Source organism: Silurus meridionalis, chromosome 2, assembly GCF_014805685.1.
Source record: "Silurus meridionalis isolate SWU-2019-XX chromosome 2, ASM1480568v1, whole genome shotgun sequence".
In the NCBI taxonomy this organism is placed as follows: Eukaryota; Metazoa; Chordata; class Actinopteri; order Siluriformes; family Siluridae; genus Silurus; species Silurus meridionalis.
The window spans coordinates 5,018,163-5,039,076 of NC_060885.1; the positions used below are offsets into that span (position 1 = coordinate 5,018,163).

Consider the following 20,914-nt stretch of genomic DNA (forward strand, 5'->3'; position numbering starts at 1 on the left):
TTGGAATAAAAATATAAAACTGAAAAAAGTAAAGTTTTTGCTGCACTAAACAACGAGAGCAACCGAGTGATACGTCATCAACTAAGCGACTGATGCGATCCTCGGCCGAAAACGGGGAACCGGCATCGTGGGTTTGCTTGTGCCTTCGAAATTTGCCCGTGAAATAGGGTACAATTTTGCGAGCAGGGTCGCTCGTATCTCCATTTGCTCGTCTATTAGTTGCTCATACAACAGGGTTTTACTGTAGTTCAAAAGAAGGTTTTGGGCTCAATTTTAATAGATAACAATCAGTGTTTGACCTATTAAATTCATTCTATTGATAGATTGGTGCTCTAAGAGTAACATTAGAGTCTTTTCACATAAACTAAGTTGATTAAGCAAAGAGTATTTTTACAAAAATGATAATAAGAACATTATAGCTATAATAAATTATAGTACTTTGGATACTTAAGTACATTTGAAGGCAAATACTTTGTACTTTTACTCAAGTGAATGTTTAAAGGGACACTTATTTTTACTGGAGTAAAATTTTACCTTGTGTGTCACTGTTTTAACTTCAGTACATGGTGTGTGTACTTCATCCACCACTGCTTGTTGGTGGAATATAAATTCTATTTGACTAGGTTAGCATGCAGCGTATGATGCTAAAAGAGTTAGAAGGTGGAGTGAAGTGCTCTTTATTAACCAGGTTTTGTGACAAACATGACCATTTTACCCAACTGGACAATCAATGCACTGTCACTTTCTATCACAGGCCAATGTGTAATGTCTTCTATTCTTGGTCATGTTAGTTGTAATCATGCGTGTATTAGTCTGGGTCTTATTTTATTCCAGCACTGCTGTGTAGTACCTGTATGTTAATTGTAAACGTGAACAATATCCTTGCATGCTCAGGAATACTTCGCCAATTAATCTGATTCAGATTCTAAATTAGATGATAAAAAATCACAGACCTAGTGCTCCATGCACACATGATCCTAAATACGAGTTTATTTATTAGCAAAATCTTCCACACTCGGTAAACAGATGCAGTGAATCAGCAGGTTAAACAAGGAGACCGGAGACCCTGTAATAGACCTCTGAGCTCATTTCTTTGATGAACGACAATCCGGGTAGAAAACAACCCTAAAGTGTGGACTTTTTTTTTTTTTAACAGGAAGTATTGCAGCGTCTCCACAAAGCTGAAAACATTCTGCATGCACTGGCCAGGCTAATTGAATTCGTATAAACGGTCTCTGTAGAATTATGGGCAGCCTGAGCTCCACAAAAAATCATTTATATTCATGAACAATGTGTGAATCATGCTCTGCTTAGCGATATTCAATTAATGTCTGTTTACCAGGCTGAATCTACAGCAATAGTTTTGCCCAATTAGTGTTAATTTGAATGTTAATACCATAGTGACATGATGGAGTCTTGGAGGACGAAGATTCTTTAATGAGATAGCAGCTATAATGTCCTTCACATGCTAAATCATTAATTGTTTAACTAAGATGAAGATTCTATGGAACATTGTCAATATTGATCTCTGTAATATTGCAAATTAAGGAAGGTTCAGGACTAAAATTAATATTCAAACAGAGTAAATTGCAGATTTCTGCTTTTCCATGTGCTCGTGTTCATTTTTTTTTCTGTTTAAATCATGTCTCCATTCATGTATCGTCATTTTGTTACTAGATTGTGTTCACCTGTTTTGTGTTGCTCCTCGATTTGTCTTTCCATTCCTGCTTTAGAGACTTCTTGCAGAAAGCTTGTTGTAAAATATGGTTATTAGTCCATACCTTGTATTTTTCATGAATACAATTTATTTTTTTTCAATTCAGATTTATTTGTCTAATGCTTTTAACAATGGAAATTGTCCCACAGCAGCTTTACAGAGGTAAATAGGTTATGAAGAGCTTTCATTCAGCATGTTCCTGGTTTAGACTTTTGGTGTGTCTATGTCTTTGTTCTGGTATCGACATATTAACATATGCATTTATCCAACTGTGTCTGGTTTCCCAGCATATGTAAGAGTAACTGGCAATTTTTCAAAAAAAAATTTTAAAAAATAAAACTCAATCTTGGAACAAAGAATGGACACAAGCATCATAAAGACAAAAAAAAAAAAAAAAAAAAGAAGAACAATAATACTAAATTTCACAGTTCTACTAACTAATATGGCTGAATGTTGTGCTTAAGTCTTTCCCACATGTACACAAACATTTAAGACCTACAATACACATTATTTAAGAATCCCACACTCAGGGAGTTGAATGGCTCACTTGAGTAAAGACACGGGAGTAGTAGGAGACATGGAAAACTAACAAAAACCAAGTGAAGTGTTGGCAGATCGCTCAGTGTTTGGAATGCCTTGGACAAGGGAAGAACTAAGCACAAAAGAGCTAAAGATCTAGAAATGAGCTTTTCATGGCTTCTTAATAAGCTCTAAAGAGCAACAGTGCCATCTATTGTCTAAAAGAATCAGAAATCCGGGATCTGTAGAGCAATACTTCCATCTGCTGTTTATACCGCAAAATAGCCACATAATCCACAAAAATCCAGTGTAGTAATCCACAGAGGGGAGAAATACAAAGGACCAGGTTAAAGCAAATAGATTTTCACAGCATCTGTAAGATCTCTGCTCCACAGCTGCACCACCCGCATACATCATCTTTAGCAGAAGCATCAACATCAGTCTCACAAAATGGCCCAGAGTTTTCTTTGCATTTTTGTGCATTGTTTTTGTGCATTACAGTTTTCTTTGGGATTTGAAATGAAGGACAATACTACAGGAAAAAAAGCGCAATAGAATAAATGATTTCTAAAAAATGTTTAACTGATTTGAACTGTTTTGGACGACTTTTTCTCACAATGTGCAGCTTTTCTTGAAAAGTCCGTCTTGTGAATGTCCTTGTCTAGGGACGTACCAGTGCCAATTGTATCCCACTACATATGTTTTGACATTGGACCTCCTGGAGTGTTTAAAGGTGCTGGATCTGTGATGATCACAAATGTTGTGCTCAGTAGCTCTTAGTTTTATAACCATAAAGACTGTATAATACTGTAGAAAGAACATTACTTATAATCTTATACTCCAGTGCTCATGTTAGTTCTCACTCTCCAGTGTTCTGTATTGTTGAAAGATTTATGATCAAACTCTTGATGTCGCCCAAATGAGGATGGGTTCCCCTTTTTGAGTCTGGTTCCTCTCAAGGTTTCTTCCTCATAACATCTAAGGGAGTTTTTCCTTGCCACAGTCACCACGGCTGCTCATCAGGGATAAATACACACCATTGACCTTAACTGTTGATTTCTGTAAAGCTGCTTTGAGACAATGTCTGTTGTGAAAAGCGCAATAGAAATAAACTTGACTTGACTTGACTTGACTTGTAAGTGTATCTGCAACCAAATCAGTTTCTTCTCATCTGTTGTGAAAAAAAAAAACCAGCTATAAATCTAAATTAATATATTTAAGCTTAAACAGATAAGTGTTGTAATAGTCTGCACTCGGACTGATGTGGCTAGAGGGCCTCGGAGTGACTAAATCGCAGTCTGATTAGTTAAAGCAAAATGTATTTGATTCTAAAAAGAGCCACATTCATTTTTGTTGCCTTATGGCAATACATGAACGCTGAAATCTGATTGGATAGAAACTCTAAAAACTCGGTGGTGCTGCTCCTTGCAACAAAACCAGGCACATTTCAATTTGAGGTGAATCAGTGCAGAATGTGAAAACTACCGAAATACATAAACGAAAAGATCTGCACACAAACACAACAAAATGAATACTGATTTAAAAGGGAGGTTTTTAATAAACAGTTGTTAATAAGCAAATTAGCTGTGAATGTATAAGAAATCAGTCTGCTTAATGTCATTATCTCAAAACATGTTCTTTAAACATATTTTATAGCACTTATGAGTGCCAACCGACGTTTCCCTTTAATGATCTTTAAAACAAATTTTCCAAAATCATGCTCAGAAGCATATTAGTACAAAACCCACAACTAGACACTGCCGAGTTATAAACTTCTCCCCTGCAGGAATGTATATAAACACACTTTCTGCAATAATAATAAAAAAAAAAAACTACTGCCATAAAGACTTGATTTTCATCATTTTTTAGATCAACAGCATTTTTGAAAGTTTTCATCTCGCAGTCGATAGAGAGAACAGATCAGAGTGTTCACTTCTTTCTCGTTCCTTTAAAAGATTTCTTTCTCTTCTCTGAAGGAATTTCTGCCAGCTCTAGCTCTTCAGAACAGCAGATTGGTGTCCATGTCCTCTGTTGGTGTGGAATAATGGAGAGAAAATAAATTAAGGACAAATATTTCAACAGTAAAGCAATATCACTAACTGATCAGAATTTAGCTATAGGATTATGTGCTTTGCTGACAGGATAACTGTCAGTTATATTATAATTCAGTTGCCCTAAGGGAGGCACAGTATATTTGCATTTATATTTTTATCTATATATTCCTTTTATAAATCAAATGTTCATGTATTCATGTAGAATCTAATCTAAACTGAATGTGTTTAGCACCAGATAACAAAAGTGAGCACTCTAAATATTATTAGCATTAAAATTTATTTTATCTGCAACTTATTTGCAAATATGGACGCTGGGGTTACAGCACAGGGTCAGCCATGATACAGCCTCCCTGCTGCACTGATAGTTTAGGGCCTTGCTCAGGGGCCCAAAAGTGGCAGCTTGGCGATACTGAAACCCAAGCTTCTTATCAGTTACCCAGTCGGTCTAAATGCTCTATGTGGCATGTTTGTTACATGTCTATATATTCTTTATCATGATTCTTTGGTTTTCTCCAAGTTACCAAAAATACTAAACGTATTTACTAAAATGTCCCTTCGTATGAATGTGTTTGCTAGGTTCTCTGAAGCACAGTTGTCTCATGTGGGAAATACACCGTTTAGGCATAACATTATGACATTATAATATTATGAGCAGTGAAGTGAATTACACTGATTATCTCTTCACCATGGCACCTGTTATTGGGTTAGAGATATTAGGCAGCAAGTGAATATTTTGTCCTCAAAGTTGATGTGTTAGAAGCAGAAAAAATTGGAAATCATAAGGATTTGAGCAAGTTTGTGACAAGGGCCAAATTGTGACGTCTAGACGACTGGGTCACAGCATCTCCATAACTGGTCTGCAGTGGTCAGTATCTATTAAAAGTGCACAGAGGAAGGAACGGTGGTGAACCAGCGACAGGGTCGTAGGCGGCCGAGGATCATTGATGCACGTGGGGAGCGTATGCTGTTAATGCTCGACAGGTCACGACTGTTTTGACAGTAAAAGGGGGACCAACACCATATTGGGCAGGTGTTCATAATGTGTTATGCCTGTTCAGTGTATGTCTATCCCATATCCACCATGGCATTGACTAAGATAAATCATTTACTGAGGATGAAAGGATGTTTTAACTGCATATTTGTCTAATGCTTAACAAACATTTGGGAAATTTTACATCACAAAAAATAAAAAGCAAAGTCATGGAACCAGTAATAATCCGGTGAGAGAACCAGCCAAAATATAAATAATGTAAGATGGGGCTTTCATGCAGTGTCAGTTATTACTGAATGTGGTAATGTAATGCAAGAGTTATATAATTATTCATCATAGGTTTCTGGGTTGAATTTTCAGTAGTAAAGGCTTGGCAGGTCTGATCATGAAACTTGCATTTGCATGTAGATGCTCCTACAATGTGTGACAGGAGTCAAGCGAAACACATTTTTTAAGGTGTCCTACCGTCCTTTATGCCAAAACACTGGCACCATTCCCTGAAAGAGAGCAGCTTGTCCTTGTCGGTATCACACCCGTGGAAAAAAACTGAAGTGCAGTGCTCCATAGGAACCAGCGGGGCACGGAGAGGAGCAAGCTCCGAGTGAGACAGGAACCTTGGCATATAAAAAAGATAATGAAGGTGTTACTTGTATCAGGAGCTTCAGGAGTCGCTGATGGTAAACAAAAAAACAAACAAAAAAATGTGGCTCTTTATTGAAAACCATACCTGTCTGTTGGATGCTGGTCCATTTGTGCAAACTGCCAATGCACTGGATAAATGTACATGTTGTAATTCTTCTCAAAGTCCTGAGTCAAAAGCTCAATAGGGTGATCACCCTTATTAAGACGCATCTCATTCTCGTAGATCTTCTGAACCTGACCAGTCCAGAGCACATATAGAAGATAAGTAAGGAATAAAATAGGATGAAAAAATACAAATAAGTAGAGAAAAAAAAATCTACATTGGAATAAATCACAATGTGAGATTTTTTCTTCTTTAATAACACATCACAAGCTGTTGTATCCTTCTTATAACACAACAGCTAAAATCCATTATCTTTTATTCCCTTATAATTACTTAACAAGACATTTCCAGTTAAAATTGCATTCTAGTGTTCAGTAATAGACATATATTTAAATACACTGTAACATTCAGGGGGAGTATTCACATTTATATACACTGTTTGAACAAATGTATTGGGACACCAGATTTTTCCAGCCATATGTGGTTCTTACTTAAACTGTTACCACCAAAATAAAGACAATTGATTGAACGAAATTTTTCCTTTCACTTGACCTAGGGGACTCGAACCTGTTCCAGCAAGGAAATGCCTCTGTGGACAAAACGAGCTCCATGAAGATACACTTTACATGTGTTGGAGTGTAATCTCTTCAGTGGCATGCTATAGAGCTCTGACCTCAACTCTACTGAAACTTTTGGGATGAATTGTAATGCTGACAGCACCCGAGTCCTCCTTAAATAAGAACGTGTCCATGCTTAGAGTCTATTCCCCCATTTTTAATTGCATAATAAAGTATAATGGAATTTAATACTATACAGTACAGTACATTTTAACTCTGTTACAAAGCAGGACAATTTTTCTTTGTTAAATACCAACATGTTTTGTAATCAATTAATTATTAGTCTTAGAGCTGGGCATGCAAGTTCCTGTGTATGTTCTTATATTAGAAGTGCATTGATATAACCCTAATTGTAATATATATGTAAATAATATTATTATTATTATTATTATTATTATTGGACAGAATCTGTTTTTTCTTCTCTGATTTAAAAGTTAATAATGGCTTATTAATATATATTTTCCATTTATTTATTTTGGTTGTTTACAGATACACACTCTGGATCTCTGCTTGGCTGTAAGGAAATCTTGATCATAAAGCTGTAGCAGCACATTCTTCAGCCAGTCTCTCATGCGCAGTGGAAAATGTATCAGCTCTGTCATCAGACATGGTGGAATAACTGATAGACACAAACAACAACACATTTTCAAAAACCATAATGGTCTTCATTTAAAGTACAGGGTATATAACATTCAACAAAGGGTATATAACATTTCTTTGAACTCATAAGTGAATTATTTCTACTGCTTTAAAATTTAACAGCACTGGCTTCCAAGGCTTCCATGGCTTCACAGCCAGAAATGAGATGGCCTACCTTTGCAGGAGCCAGTGTAGTCCAGATGTAGTCTGTGACCTTTTTTGCTGCCCTCAAGACTGCATTTGGTGGCAAAAAGCTGGCAGGATGAGTCATAGGTCTGGTTATCTGTTCCACACACCTACAACGAAAGATCAGCTATTTGAGAGATGAAGGTCATTGAAAATAAGTATAGACATGCCAGACATGGGTCAAATCCCTCTTCACATACTGTAGCTACACAAGGTAATTTTTCAGCTAGGTTTGTCTTCTCCCAGTTTGCAGATTGAAGTCTAAAACCGGTTGATAAAATAATTGGTTTGAAAAGCCTTTTTAACAAAATCAATGTACTGCATGGTTTAGTAATGAGTTTATTAGAGGGACTGCACAGGTAGGAGATTTTGGAGACAAGGTGAGATAGCAATGATTTAGATGGTTTGGACATATGCAGAGGAGGGATATGGGATAAATCAGTAGAAGAATGCTGATGATGGAGCCTCCAGGATGGATGAAAAGAAGAAAGCCAAGGAGGAGGTTTATGGATGTGGTGAGGAAAAACATGCAGGTGATTGGTTTGAAAGAGATGTAGAGGACAGAGTGATCTGGAGACGAATGATCTGTTGGGGTGACCCCTAATGGGAGCAGCAGAAAGAAGATGAAGAAAAAGAAGAAGTAGAAGAAGAAAACGAAGAAGAAGAAGAAGAAACTGTATCGTACACTGCAGTACTCACATGGTCAAAGTGACTGAGGCTTGACTGAGGACAGTCTGCAGGTTCCTGGCACACACAGCTAGGCTTCTTCTTATCATTAAGCTGGCACCTCTTCCCTCGCTTACAGTGGAAGTTCTTACATGAGTCTGGGTATGACATGAAAAGATTTCTATTCAAATTTTTCTTATTTAATACTTGAAATTAATACAAATAATAATAATAATAATAATAATAATAATAATAATAATAATAATAATAATAAAATAGTTAAAAGAAGAAGAAAAGGAACAAATAAATGAAGAAGATATTTTGGTTTTGGGGCATTACTCAGTCTAGTCTACTCTGTGTTAAGATTATTTGTTTGGATTTGGGTATGATTTTAGATTGTCTACTTGAAGTAAATAACATATTCCTTCTCTACAAATTAGACCCAAGAATGTGTAGACCCTATGAATATGTAGAGTTAACCAGATATTTTTTTAATTGATTACACCTCTGTCTTTTGTATTCCTTGCTAGAGAATGCATTGTCTACAGCATTTCCTAGATTGGCTCAGAATTCACCAAAATTTTAGGATGATTGTCCAGGAGGCATAATGATTTTCCACAAAATGAAAGAAGGGTGCACATAGAGGGTTGGAACCTTGTCGAACACCAATATGCACTTTCTAGGTTTAGAATCATGTCCAACCAAGAAATAAAATTGTGTTCTCATGCCTGAATTTACAATTTTATGGCTAGTGCTGTGCTCAGATCCAATCTCATGCAAGTTGTAGGGTTGTTGGCTTCTCTAACCAGCCTCATTTACTCATCCTTGTGGGAGTCAAATTGTAAAGAACATTTTCGGTATCAAACGTTTATCTTTTGAGGAATATTCCATCTTATGTACTTCCATGGTTAACATGCTTGTCTTTCCTCTAACTGAAAGCTCAATCCAGCTTTATTATTATCACATGCCTTAAAGAGCTTACATTCCTCTGCCTTTGCCAGTTTGATCAGACCACAATCCCACCCAACTCTCATTGATTCCTTAAGCCTGCTGGCTGAGTTTGGCCTAAAGTTTGTTTAGGTAACCATTAGCAATTGGGTGACAGTATGTATTAAAGATATCCAAGCTCAGCACATTCTTGATAAGAGTCTGGCATTGTACAGACAAGATTCTAAAACACCCACCGAGTGAAGCTTCCTGTCCTGAATCAGTTCCAATTCTGAATTTGGTATGAGCTGTGGGCCTGATTCTGGGGAAAAGATCCACTGCTGCTCTTATCTGCACAGGGTTCCTTCCTAGTAAAGAAGCCTAGGGAGATCAGGATGTATTTTTAAAGATAACATTAAAGACAAGTCAAGTTGCAAATATCTAAATAAACCTAAATCCAAACTATACTTTTAAAAGCCAAAAATGATTAAAATGGTGAATGTACATCTTGTTGCAGTATGTAGTATGTAGCATATGTAAAAATTCCAAAATGGATGAAGATTCATCATTAAATAATAAATTAACAATGGTTTGGGAGGAAGTAAATGACTCTTCTTCCCAAAGCTTCTTATATTTTCCTAAAATTTAACAACTCCTATAAGGTGGTGTCCAAACGTTTAGAGACTAATGGTGATTACTGGTACTATTCTGACCAGATGCGTTGCCATGTCTGGAAATTTCAATATGGACAGCAAGTTAGAACAAAGAGCAAACACGACATTCTGCGTTAAACTGGGCAAATCTGCTACAGAAATGTTTGACGTCACATACGTTTAACATACATTGCAATGCTGCAATGAGTCGTTCAAGTTGTTTTGAGAGGCACAGTTGCTTCAAGAACATCAATGGAAGATGACAAGAGATCAGGAAGCTTTAATGAGCTCAACTCACGAAAATTAGGAAACTATTGGGCAACTTGTGCATGATCGTCGGAGAACAATACACAAGCCACACCTGCCAGATTTGGCTCCTGTAGACTCAAAGATGAAGATCTGGCTCAAAGGTCGCAGTTTTGACACCATTGTGGAGATCCAGTTCAAATCGCACAAGTTGCTTGACACGCTTAAAAAAGAAGACTTTCAGGACACATTCCAGAAGTGGTAGGAATGCTGGGAGCGCTTTATTGTTGTGCAAGGGGACTATTTTGAATCTGATAGTGATAAATAAAGAACTTTGTTGTAAACAGAGCTAGTTTTAAAACTTTTTAATACCACCTCATATCTAAGAATATTTAGGCAGGGATCTGGCTGAATAACACAGGGAAAAGGGACAAGCCCATCTCCAGACGCTCTGCCAGCTCCATTTGCAAGCACCAGGTCCTCAAACACCGCTTCACCTCAGCAAATGCAGGGGCCAGAACCACAAGGAGCACCCTTCTCAAAGAGAGCTCTCCGGGACAAGAAAACAAGCAACACACAGGCTGTGTGCATCCATTCCCCATGATATTGCATGGGCAAGGAGAAACACACAGCTGAAAAGAGTCATTGACTTTCTGGTCATGACGTCACCCCGCTAGTGACGCCACGCTTTGCACTGTACTGATTACATGCACGATGCAGAGTTTGGACAACGTGAAAGCGTTCCCAAAGCGTTGTTGATGCAGCTCGAGTCCCTGAAGGAAACTTGCAAAAAATCACACAGACAGGAACCAGACCTAATGCTCTGAGTCAGGGCTATTCAACTGTGCTATTCCAATCAATTTTAATTCAATTGAAAATTAACTGAATGTTTTTTCTGTTTCTTTCAGCATGCCACTGACTAACAAATCAGCAGTCTAAAGGTCTCTAATGATCTTTAGTCTTACCCATTTCCTGTTCTTTCTCTGCACCAGGGATTGTGTGATTTCTGACTCTTTCTCATGCTCTCGGTTTTGAGAATGTTCTGAGGCCTGCTCAGCATTTAAAGCCTGGTTACTTTGTGCTTTACTCAGTCTCTTGCTTTTTATCTGTATCTTGCCCTTTTCTTTATCATGGTTGATACTTTCCTTTGTGTCCACCCCTTTTTCTGTTTCTTCAGGGAATTCCTTTTCTTCCAGTTCTGTACTTTCATCTGTGTTGCCTTTGTCAGTCTCAGGGTCTAGAAGGATCTGCTCATCTTGGAGACTTTCAGTAGACTTAGCTTGATCACCTGTTTTTTCCTCGTGTCCATCATAGGTATCCTCATAATCTTGACTGGACTGGGTATCATAGTCTTCCATGACTGTAGGCAGTTCACTTTCGTCATTCTCTTTCGCTGTAAACTTTATAGCTAAGGATTTTTTTTCCTCCATCTTGGTGTTTTGAGATTTCGTTGATAAAATGTTTGCAGCATAGTCTAAATCTAAAGGTATCTCTGAGTCTGTGCTACTTCCCACTTCCTCTTCTGCATCTTTCTCTTTATTTTGCTCTTGATGTTCTTTTCCATCATTTTTAGACTTTGGTGTTATCCCCACACTTTCATCATTTGTATCTGAAACCTTTCCTACTGTTTCTCCATCATTATTTTCCGTATCATGCTCCAAATCATGCTGCTTTTCCTCAGAATCTTTTATAAGCTGAGCAAGCATCTCTTCATTCACCAGCACAGGAATGCTCCTCCCATCTTTAGCAGAATTTTCCAAGTCTACTGAATATGCTTTATTTGTTCCATGTCCTCCATTTGGTGTCTTTTTGCTTATATCTTTATTTTCCAGTTCTGGACTGCTAGCCTCAAAGAAGAAGAATGTTGGCAAAATGTAATCATGATCCTTATTTAACTTTGAGAACTTATGGTCCTGGGGAAAGAAAAAAGAAATAGGAATGTATACACTTTATTTCTAACAAATAATATAGGGTTGATGATACTGTGTCTAAATTACCATCTCCTCAGAAGTTTGGGACCATCCGGAGAGAGATTCATGCTTCTCATGCGGAGCGCTTTGCACCTTGAACATGAACACAGCACAGCAAATTATTTGTTACCACATATATTCTGAGGCCACCAGTTATGAGAATGAACTTAAAGTTTAAAGCAGACTAATGTAATATCCATGTTGCAACACCAATGACTTGTTTATGTCTTAATGAAGTCTTCCAAAATTTAAGTGTAGTGATTAGATTCCTGTGTCATGTCACAGTGGATTTCTCCCCAAATTTCAAATCAGACACTATGACCTTCAAACATGGCAGACAAAAACTCCACTTCCCACTGTCTATAAGCAATGAGTCACCAGCAGATTGATTAAAAACACCTGATTTCAATTACATACACCCACAGCCACACAACAAAAAACGACTCATTATTCACATTGCAAAGAATTTCAGTTGCACATGTAGGCCATGTCCAAACTAATATGTCTTTGTTCCCTTTCAGGAATTCGAGCTGAGTCAAAAATGCGTTGGGAACGCCTTGCATTGTTCACGCTCTGAAACGCTAAAATCCAGCCAATAGGCAAGTCTGGACGTCATTGGCGGGCGACGTCATGTAATCAGGAAGCTACAAAATGGGTGAGCAATGGTAGCAACATTAGCTTCTAAGATCTGTTGTTTGCTTAGCTTAGGAGCATGCTTAGTCGGCTCTCGAGGGAGTCGACTGTTTTTTGCCGTGTCCCTATGCGCTCCCAGGAGTGCTCTCCGAGAAGAGCGCTCTCCCTCGCGGCTCAGGTCAGGTTGCTGAAGCAAAGCGGTGCCAAAGGTTAAGGGCTGTCGCTAAGCTGGAGATAGCTTGGCCCTATGAGAAGCAGAAGCAACATGTTCCCAGCAAGCTGTAGCTGAAGCTGAGCGTTTCCTGCGTCCCTTGGCATAGCCTTCACCCCGGGGCATACTGTTCTTTCCTGACCTACACACCAAGGTGTCTAGGTCCGCGAAGACCCCATATGCGGTCCGTACCTTTGCCCCACATTTGCTATACGTGAATATAGTAAGCTTCAGGGAGTGCGGCTATGGGTAGATGCCCAGGGTTGGAGAGGCGCTAGCTGGCTATTTCTCCCCAGGTGAGGCATTGCTGAAGGCTCCGGTATCGCCTACAAAAGCCACTTCGGCTCTAGTAGGTAGGGCTTACAAGGCGGCAGGTCAGGCCAGGGGTTGCCTCGACACGATAAACATGTTGCATGCATACCAGGCTGACCTGCTATGAGAAATGGAGCTAGATTCCCGACAGGGACAGGGCTTTCCTTCTGAATGCCTTCCTCGACACCACCAGGACGCCAGACTTTTAGCTCTCCCACAAGATGTGCCTCAGAGCGCAGTCTCCCTCAACCGAGTGACTCCTTCCGTCCCCATGTGGGATGGAGGGGACCTGGGCCTGCTCAGGGAGCAGTCACAGCTGCAGGGAATCTCCCCAGCTGTTCTGAAAGGGTCAGAAGCCAGCCTCGAGAGGCTGGTTCCTCGATCAGACTTCCGGGCAGATGGGGAGACCAGGCTGTTAACTCTGCCACAATATGTGCTTCAGAGTGCAGCCTACCTTCCACAGGTGTTCCCCTCCATTTCCGCCCAAAAGGTCACTGCTCACTTTTAATGTTAATGATGGTCACTTTTAGGGAGATTGTGTCTCAGATCAAGTCCGAGGATGTAAGGTGATGTATTTGCACATAGCCTTCCTACTCACAGGAGGTTCCTGAGTTTTGCTTTTGGGGGCGAAGCTTACCAATATCGGGTCCTCCCGTTCAGCCTAGCACTCTCATTTTGTTCTCGCCCGCATGAAGGAGTTCTGGGGTTGGACGCCATGGTGCAGACGTGGCCGAGGCTACGTCTGTACGCCTTTCCCCCTATCGCACTGCTCCCGGGAGTTCTGGAGAGAATCTGCCAGGAAGGAGCTTGTCTCCACCTGGTGGCACCTTGTTGGCCGGGCAGACTGTGGTTTACAGACCTGTTGTCTCTCTTCGAGGGACCTCTTTGGGAATTCCTTCCAGGAGGGATCTCCTCTCACAGGCAGGGGGAATCCTGGTTCACCCCCGCCCAGAGTTATGGAAACTGTGGCTGTGGCCCCTAAGGGGGTTCAGTTCCTAGCAGCTTGTTTCCTCTTCTGAGGTAGTAGAAACCATCCTCCATTCCAGAGCTCCCTCCACGAAGAGGTTGTATGATGATAAATGGCATCTGTTCACCACGTGGTGTGAGCACCACCAGTTGGACCCAGTCAACTGCCCGGTTGCAACAGTTCTTGCAGGAACAGTTTGCCACAGGATTGGCTTCGTCAACCCTGAAGGTTTACAAAGGTTGTGTTCAGACACACTAGGCAGGGACTGGTCAGTATGGCGTGATTGGACACTCGTGAGGGAACGAGAGCTGTGCCAACGGGCCATACTCCCTGCATCCCTGCAGCGCTTACCTTCTCTTTTTCAGAAGCTAATGTCGCTACCATCGCTCACCCATTTTGTATCTTTCTGGTTTACGCGACATAACCCGCCAATGACGTCACGACTTGCCTATTGGCCGGATTTTACACGTGATTCAGAGCATGAACAATGCGAGGCATTCCCAAAGCGTTTTTGATGCAGCTCTTGGTCCCTCGGAGAACTAGGGTTACATACGTAACCTAGTGACCTTTTTTGGCAAATAAAACTTAGCATTTTAAAACGCTCTCTAAAGTGGATAAATATGAAAACGCCATTTTTGCATAGTAGTTTGGACTGTAAAAACAGAGGCTTTTGAAAACAATGACACATTTTTAGTCATGTGACTTTCCTTTCCTCCAACATTGCCATGAAGTTTCAAAAGAGCCGGAAAGTAAATAAGTGACAGGTGGAAATGACGCTGATCGAAGCTTTTCGATGTGGGTCGATGTTTTTCTTGTGCGCAGTACAGGGATTTGCTGTAAGCTTTTTCAGATGTTAAAGTGTGAATGAGCAACTTTTGGGAAAAAATTGAAAACCATAGTGTAGACACGGAGCATTTTTAGGTGAAAACGCTGTTTTCAAATTTATCTGGATTAGTGTAAATCTAGTTTCTGTCTTTATGAAGCCTTAATAAAATTTTTAGTCTGGTTCCTCTCAAGGTTTTTTCCTCATACCATCTCAGTTTTTTTTTCCCTTGCCACACTCGCCACAGGCTTGCTCTTTAGAAAAATCTTAAAATTATAAAGTAAATATTTTGTTTATTTTATATTTTATTTTAATTTTAAATATTTACAATCTAAACTTTTACATTCTTTTATACAACTTTATAACTTGATTATCTGTGTAAAAATGTTCATTGTTCAAGCATTATACAAACAAAAATGTATTGAATTGAATTGCTGTTATTTAAATTGCCCAAATCCAGCATCTGCATCTGATGCTAATTTTGTCATACATCTTCTGGTCATAATGGTCTAATTTAAGTTACACTTTCTGTTGTAGTCATTTCAAATGACAGCATTAAGGAATTGCATTATACATTTTGTGGCTGCAAAAGTAAATTTCTAGAAACCTCAATCATTCTTACAAGGTTCAAAAATCAAGGATGATCTATATTCATTTTCATACATTACTAAAATAAATTTATGCAAAGTTACATCAGCATTTAAAAGCATGTTCAGGTCACAAAGTACAGGTTCTTGGTTTCTGTTTACTAAATATGGACATGCTTTACTATAAATAACTAGCATGTCACCTCAGAATCTTCATACAAACCTGAAATGTAACTTTTTTAAGATGTACACCATCAAGTAAGACCCTTAGTAAATTCAACTTCAAGTCCAATCCATCATGGTTGATCAGAAATTGTCTGTTTCCCAAAAGGTTCTGTGCTAATATTATTTGTTTCCTTTAACGAACATTATTTGCAATAATGTTAACTATACATTATTGTTGTTTGTTAGCATTACTGATGATTTATTTGTGTGCTATTAAAGGAAACCTTGATGGAAAACCATAACAATACTTTTTACTTACAGTGACGGTTAAAGCAGAGGCGAACAATACGATGCACAGAAGATCAGCCTTCATATCTGTAAGCGGGAAATATAATGTAATTATGATTCCCTGGCCGAGTAAACAAGGTGAAAACTTATTCCACCGTGCTCTTCTTACATTACAGTCATTGAGTCTTTAAATTCTTTAGTAATTCAATGTCCAATCATGAAAGATCTGATAGCTAAATACAAACATAAACTGTCAAACAGAGGTGTAAATAGTACCTTAAAATCAAACATAAGTAAAACTATAGATACTGCAAATTTGCACCGTACTTGAACAGTACTTGAGTATTTGACTCATATTGAAGGCTTAAAGATGCACAAATCCTCAACACCAAGGGGCATGTTGCTGAAAAGCCAGAAACAGGTGATTTGTGAGGTTTTATTTCAAATTGTACACCTCAACACTGCAACCGTTAGGAAGGGCATCCAGCATAAAATGTGCAAAATCAAATATACGGATCACAGGTTACCAATGACCGCCACAGTGATTGTTAGCCAACAGGGTACAGGTGGAAATTGGGCTACTGTTGGACGAAGGATGAGAAGGAGCTGGAAGTTGAAGGGGCAATGATAAATGTCATCAGTGCTTATGCTCCACAAGTTGGTTGTGAGATGGAGGAGAAGGAAAAATTCTGGAGTGAGTTAGATACAGTGATGATTGGGCAACTACTGCAGAAGTGATAAGGGAGGTATCTAGAAAGGTACTTGGTGTGACATTTGGAAATCGAAAGGAAGACAACAAGACTTGGTGTAGTGGAAGCCAGGCTGAGAGAAGAGGTGACCATCTGTGAGCAACAGTATGGTTTTATGTTGAGGAAGAGCACCACAGATGCAATATTTGCTTTAAGAATGTTGATGGAGAAGTATAGAGACGGTCAAAAGGAGTTGCATTGTGTGTTTGTGCATTTAGAGAAAGTGTATGACAGGGTGCCGAGAGAGCAGTTGTGGTATTGTATGAGGAAGTCTGGGGTGTCAGAGAAGTATGTGAGTGTGGAGCAGAACATGTATGAGGACAGTGTGACAGCAGTGAAGTGTGCAGTAGGAACGACAGGCTGGTTCAAGTTGGAGGTTGGACTGCATCAAGGATCAGCTCTGAGCCCTTTCCTGTTTGCAGTGTGATGGACAGGTTGACAGATGAGGACAGACAGGAGCCTCCATGGACTATGATGGTTGCGGATGATATTGTTATTTGTGGTGAGAGTAGTGAACAGGTTGAGAAGAGCCTGGAGAGGTGGAGGTACGTGCTGGAGAGAAGGGGAATGAAAGTCATTAGGAGTAAGAGAGGGTACATGTGTGTGAATGAGAGGGAGGGCAGTGGAGTGGTGCGGTTGCAGGGAGAAAAGGTGGAGAATGTGGAGGAGTTCAGGTACCTGGGGTCATCAGTGCAAAGTAATGGAGAGTGTGTTAGAGAATTGAAGAAAAGTGTGTAGGCAGGGTGGAGTGGGTGGAGAAGAGTGGCAGGAGTGATTTGTTATAGAAGGGTATCAGTGAGAGTGAAAGGGAAAGTTTATAGAACAGTGGTGAGACCTGCGATGTTGTATGGTTTAGAGAGAGTGGCATTGAGTAAAAGACAGGAGGTAAAGCTGGAGGTAGCGGAGCTGAAGATGTTAAGGTTTTTGTTGGGAGTGACGAGGATGGACAGGATTAGAAATTAGTTTATTATAATTAGAGGGACAGCGCATGTAGGACGTTTTGGAGACAAGGTGGGGGAGGCGAGATTGAGATGTTTGGACATGTGCAGAGAAGGGACATGGGGTATATCAGTAGGAGAATGCTGAGGATGGAGCCACCAGGAAGGAGGAAAAGAGGAAGACCAGAGAGGAGGTTTATGGATGCAGTGAGGGAAGACATGCAGGTAGTTGTTTTGAAAGAGGCAGATGTAGAGGACAGGGGGGTATGGAGACGGATGATCCACTGTGGTGACCCCTAATGGGAAAAGCTGAAAGAAGAAGAAGTAGTACACCTCAACACTGATTAACCAAAAGCTGGTTCTCAATGTTTTTGGACTGAAAATGAGACTAGCGGTGAACCTGACTTCATAGATAACCCATCCTCGTCTGGGTTATTTATGAAGTCTGGTTCATCGAAAGGTTTTTCTAGTTTTTCCTTGCCACAGTCGCCAGTGGCTTACTCATTAGGGATACATTTATTAGGAATAAACGTATTTAAACTAATAAAATTAAAAGTTGTAACTGTAATCTATTTCATTCTGAAAGTCTGCTTTGGGAAAATGTCTATTGTTATAAAGCTTTAACAGATTAAATCGAATTTAATAGACATTCAGTGTCACTGAAATGGGAACGGTTGCCTGTTGGAGTCTGGTTCTCTCAAGGTTTCTTCCTTATACCATATCAGGGAGTTTTTCTGTGCCACTGTCACCACTGGCTCGCTCATTAGGTATAAACTTTTTCGTATTTAACTTAATTCTTTGAAGCTGCATTGGGACAAAATCCATTGTCGATACAAATAAAATTAACTTCAATTCAAATAGTGTGGCATATTAAAGGGTTATAAAACACTTTGAAACATGCTGTTATTGGAAACTTCTAACTCTGCATCACATTGCATTGCATGCATGATTATGTTATCCATCCTCACCAAGCACCAAACAATCGAATTGATGAATCTTTCTCATGTGAAAGTGTTCATCAACATGCCATTCATCACTCTGCCATCATAATCTGAGGCCTAAGTTGTCATGGTGACTGGCTCGGAAGATCCGTCCCAGTCAAAAGTCACATTCCAACCGGGAGGAGTAAAGCAAATAACAGAAGCTAGCCGCCTGGAAAAGAGCCGACTATGTACACAAACTTCTCCTTTTTTTGTCAGAAGACAAAGCAGCCATTATTGGATCAGTTTGAGGGGACGATGTCTCTCAAGATGGGGTTCACATGGGATGAAGATATAGAAATAAGTGTAGAATTAGTGCAACCCAAAAGTTTTGGTCTAATAGCATAACAAGCATCCAAAGGTTTATTGTGTTCAAGAAAAACAAAGAAAAATGCTTTAAAAATAAATGCAATACACTTGAAAGTCTCCAAACTATTCATATACATAGCAACAAAAAGTAAACCAACCTAAGAAAGGATTGCAATGATACTTTGACTTTCTCTTATGTACAGTGTTTTATGAGAAAACCAATCTACAAATGCATCCAATCTTAAAAAATATATATATTTTTTTAATAATACTTATAGTAATATATTTATTTATGGGTGCTTTATGTGACACTAATGGACACCTTACATACAGTTAAAATGCATATAACTATTAACAAACAACAATTTAAAAAAATAAAACACTATATTTTGGAATAAGAAATTAGATTTATTGCTTCATAAAATACAAAATTTGTGCATAAAATTTCCAAAAGAAAAATTTCCATTTCCTACTGACACATGAATGCAGTATGCATAAGACTAATGTTAGAATGAAAAACATTATCTGATCTTGTCTGATCTTAAGGTTCAATGATTTAAGGATTTAAGTTTGGTTAATGCAGCGGTTTATTATTTTAATTATATGCTTCAGTAATTAGAAAACAAAATTAATTCAAGCATCAATTCTCTAAGTTCTTGTGGTTATGTGGTTTATATTTTGTTATTTTTGCTATTCTGTATATTGTTAGTTTTAAATGAAATTCTGTACACATAATAACAAAACAACACCAAGATTACCTACCAAATCAAGCTCTGGATTTATTTGCATTCGTCTTGAAATAAGCTCTGAAGAAAGAACCGTACCTGGAATTGTATCTTGCAGGACGATGAACAGATCACTGTGTTGATAGGATGTTGTGTGTGAAGAGTGTGTGAAGAACTGACTGCTGAACTCTGCCCATCTCCCACACTGCTACTGTTATCTAAAGAACAGCATGCCTCTGGGACTCTGGCTGTAGAGAGGAGGGTAAAGAGACAATTCAAAAAAACAAAGTGCTTTTCAGCACTCCATTATTTAGTAGTATATTAAGGAGTTTGTAGCTGAGAAAAGTTCATCAATATTGTATAGTTATGTGTTTTATAAAGAGACATACAAGAAAGGAGCCTTGTGTTAGTATTTGTTTATAATATTTATAATATCTAAGAATTTGTATTACCACAAATTATTGTTTTGTTTTTTCTGTAATGTGTGCATTAAATATAAAATAATATAAAGAAGTTTTATTTTCTATCTATTGATCGATCTATCTATCTATCTATCTATCTATCTATCTATCTATCTATCTATCTATCTATCTATCTATCTATCTATCGTATGTATGAAAATCCTCGGTACTAGAGCGCTGTGCAACTCATCAAATTCGATACTTGTCACGTTAAAAATGTACAACATGAAAAATACTTGTTTCGTACTCATCACGAGTTCTAAAACGAATTACTGACGAGTACTGTGGTAATAATGTATCTATCTTTTGATTTTAGTTACATCTTGACAGTAGGTGGTGCTGCAGCACCCACTCTCACTCTCACTTCCTCAGGTCTCATGTGAATTGTAGTGAAAACTATTTATAGGGACAGCGTATGTAGGACGTTTTGGAGTCAAGGTGAGGGAGGTGAGATTGAGATGGTTTGGACATGTGCAGAGGAGGGACATGGGGTATATCAGTAGGAGAATGCTGAGGATGGAGCCACCAGGAAAGAGTAAAAGAGGAAGATCAAGGAGGAAGTTTATAGATGTGGTGAGGGAAGACATGCAGGTAGTTGGCTTGAAAGAGGCAGATGTAGAGGACAGGGGGGTATGGCGACGGATGGTCCACTGTGGCGCCCCCTATTGGGAGAAACCGAAAGAAGACCTTTTATATTATTATAATACAAATTGTATACATTATAACCTTATGAGCGGTGAAGTGAACAACACTGATTATCTCTTCATCATGGCAGCTGTTAGTGGGTGGGATATATTGGGCATTTTTTCCTCAAAATGCACGTGTTAGAAGCAGGA

The 20,914-nt window shown here is 39.0% G+C and overlaps 1 protein-coding gene across 1 annotated transcript; it reads right to left on the reverse strand.

The window, feature by feature from the left end:
- Positions 1–3,764: 3,764 nt before the first annotated feature.
- Positions 3,765–19,804, reverse strand: sparcl1 (SPARC-like 1). Its single transcript, XM_046875125.1, has 11 exons — positions 19,717–19,804; positions 15,948–16,003; positions 11,958–12,023; positions 10,926–11,873; positions 9,319–9,442; positions 8,168–8,292; positions 7,458–7,578; positions 7,141–7,262; positions 6,009–6,157; positions 5,747–5,895; positions 3,765–4,264 (listed from the first exon to the last, which is right to left on the reverse strand). The coding sequence occupies exons 2-11, from the start codon at positions 15,999–16,001 to the stop codon at positions 4,236–4,238; spliced, it is 1,887 nt and encodes a 628-aa protein (XP_046731081.1). The 5' UTR covers positions 16,002–16,003; positions 19,717–19,804; the 3' UTR covers positions 3,765–4,235.
- Positions 19,805–20,914: the final 1,110 nt, after the last annotated feature.

What these genes read in the sequence shown, in the direction of transcription:
- sparcl1 (XM_046875125.1), bottom strand. Translation starts at nt 16,001, where the DNA reads ATGAAGGCTGATCTTCTGTGCATCGTATTGTTCGCCTCTGCTTTAACC. An exon ending in AGAGAAAGAACAGGAAATGG is followed by an intron (nt 9,443 to 10,925) that starts GTAAGACTAAAG and finishes TGATCTCCCTAG; the next exon opens with GCTTCTTTACTAGGAAGGAA. An exon ending in GACCAGCATCCAACAGACAG is followed by an intron (nt 5,896 to 6,008) that starts GTATGGTTTTCA and finishes TTATATGCCAAG; the next exon opens with GTTCCTGTCTCACTCGGAGC.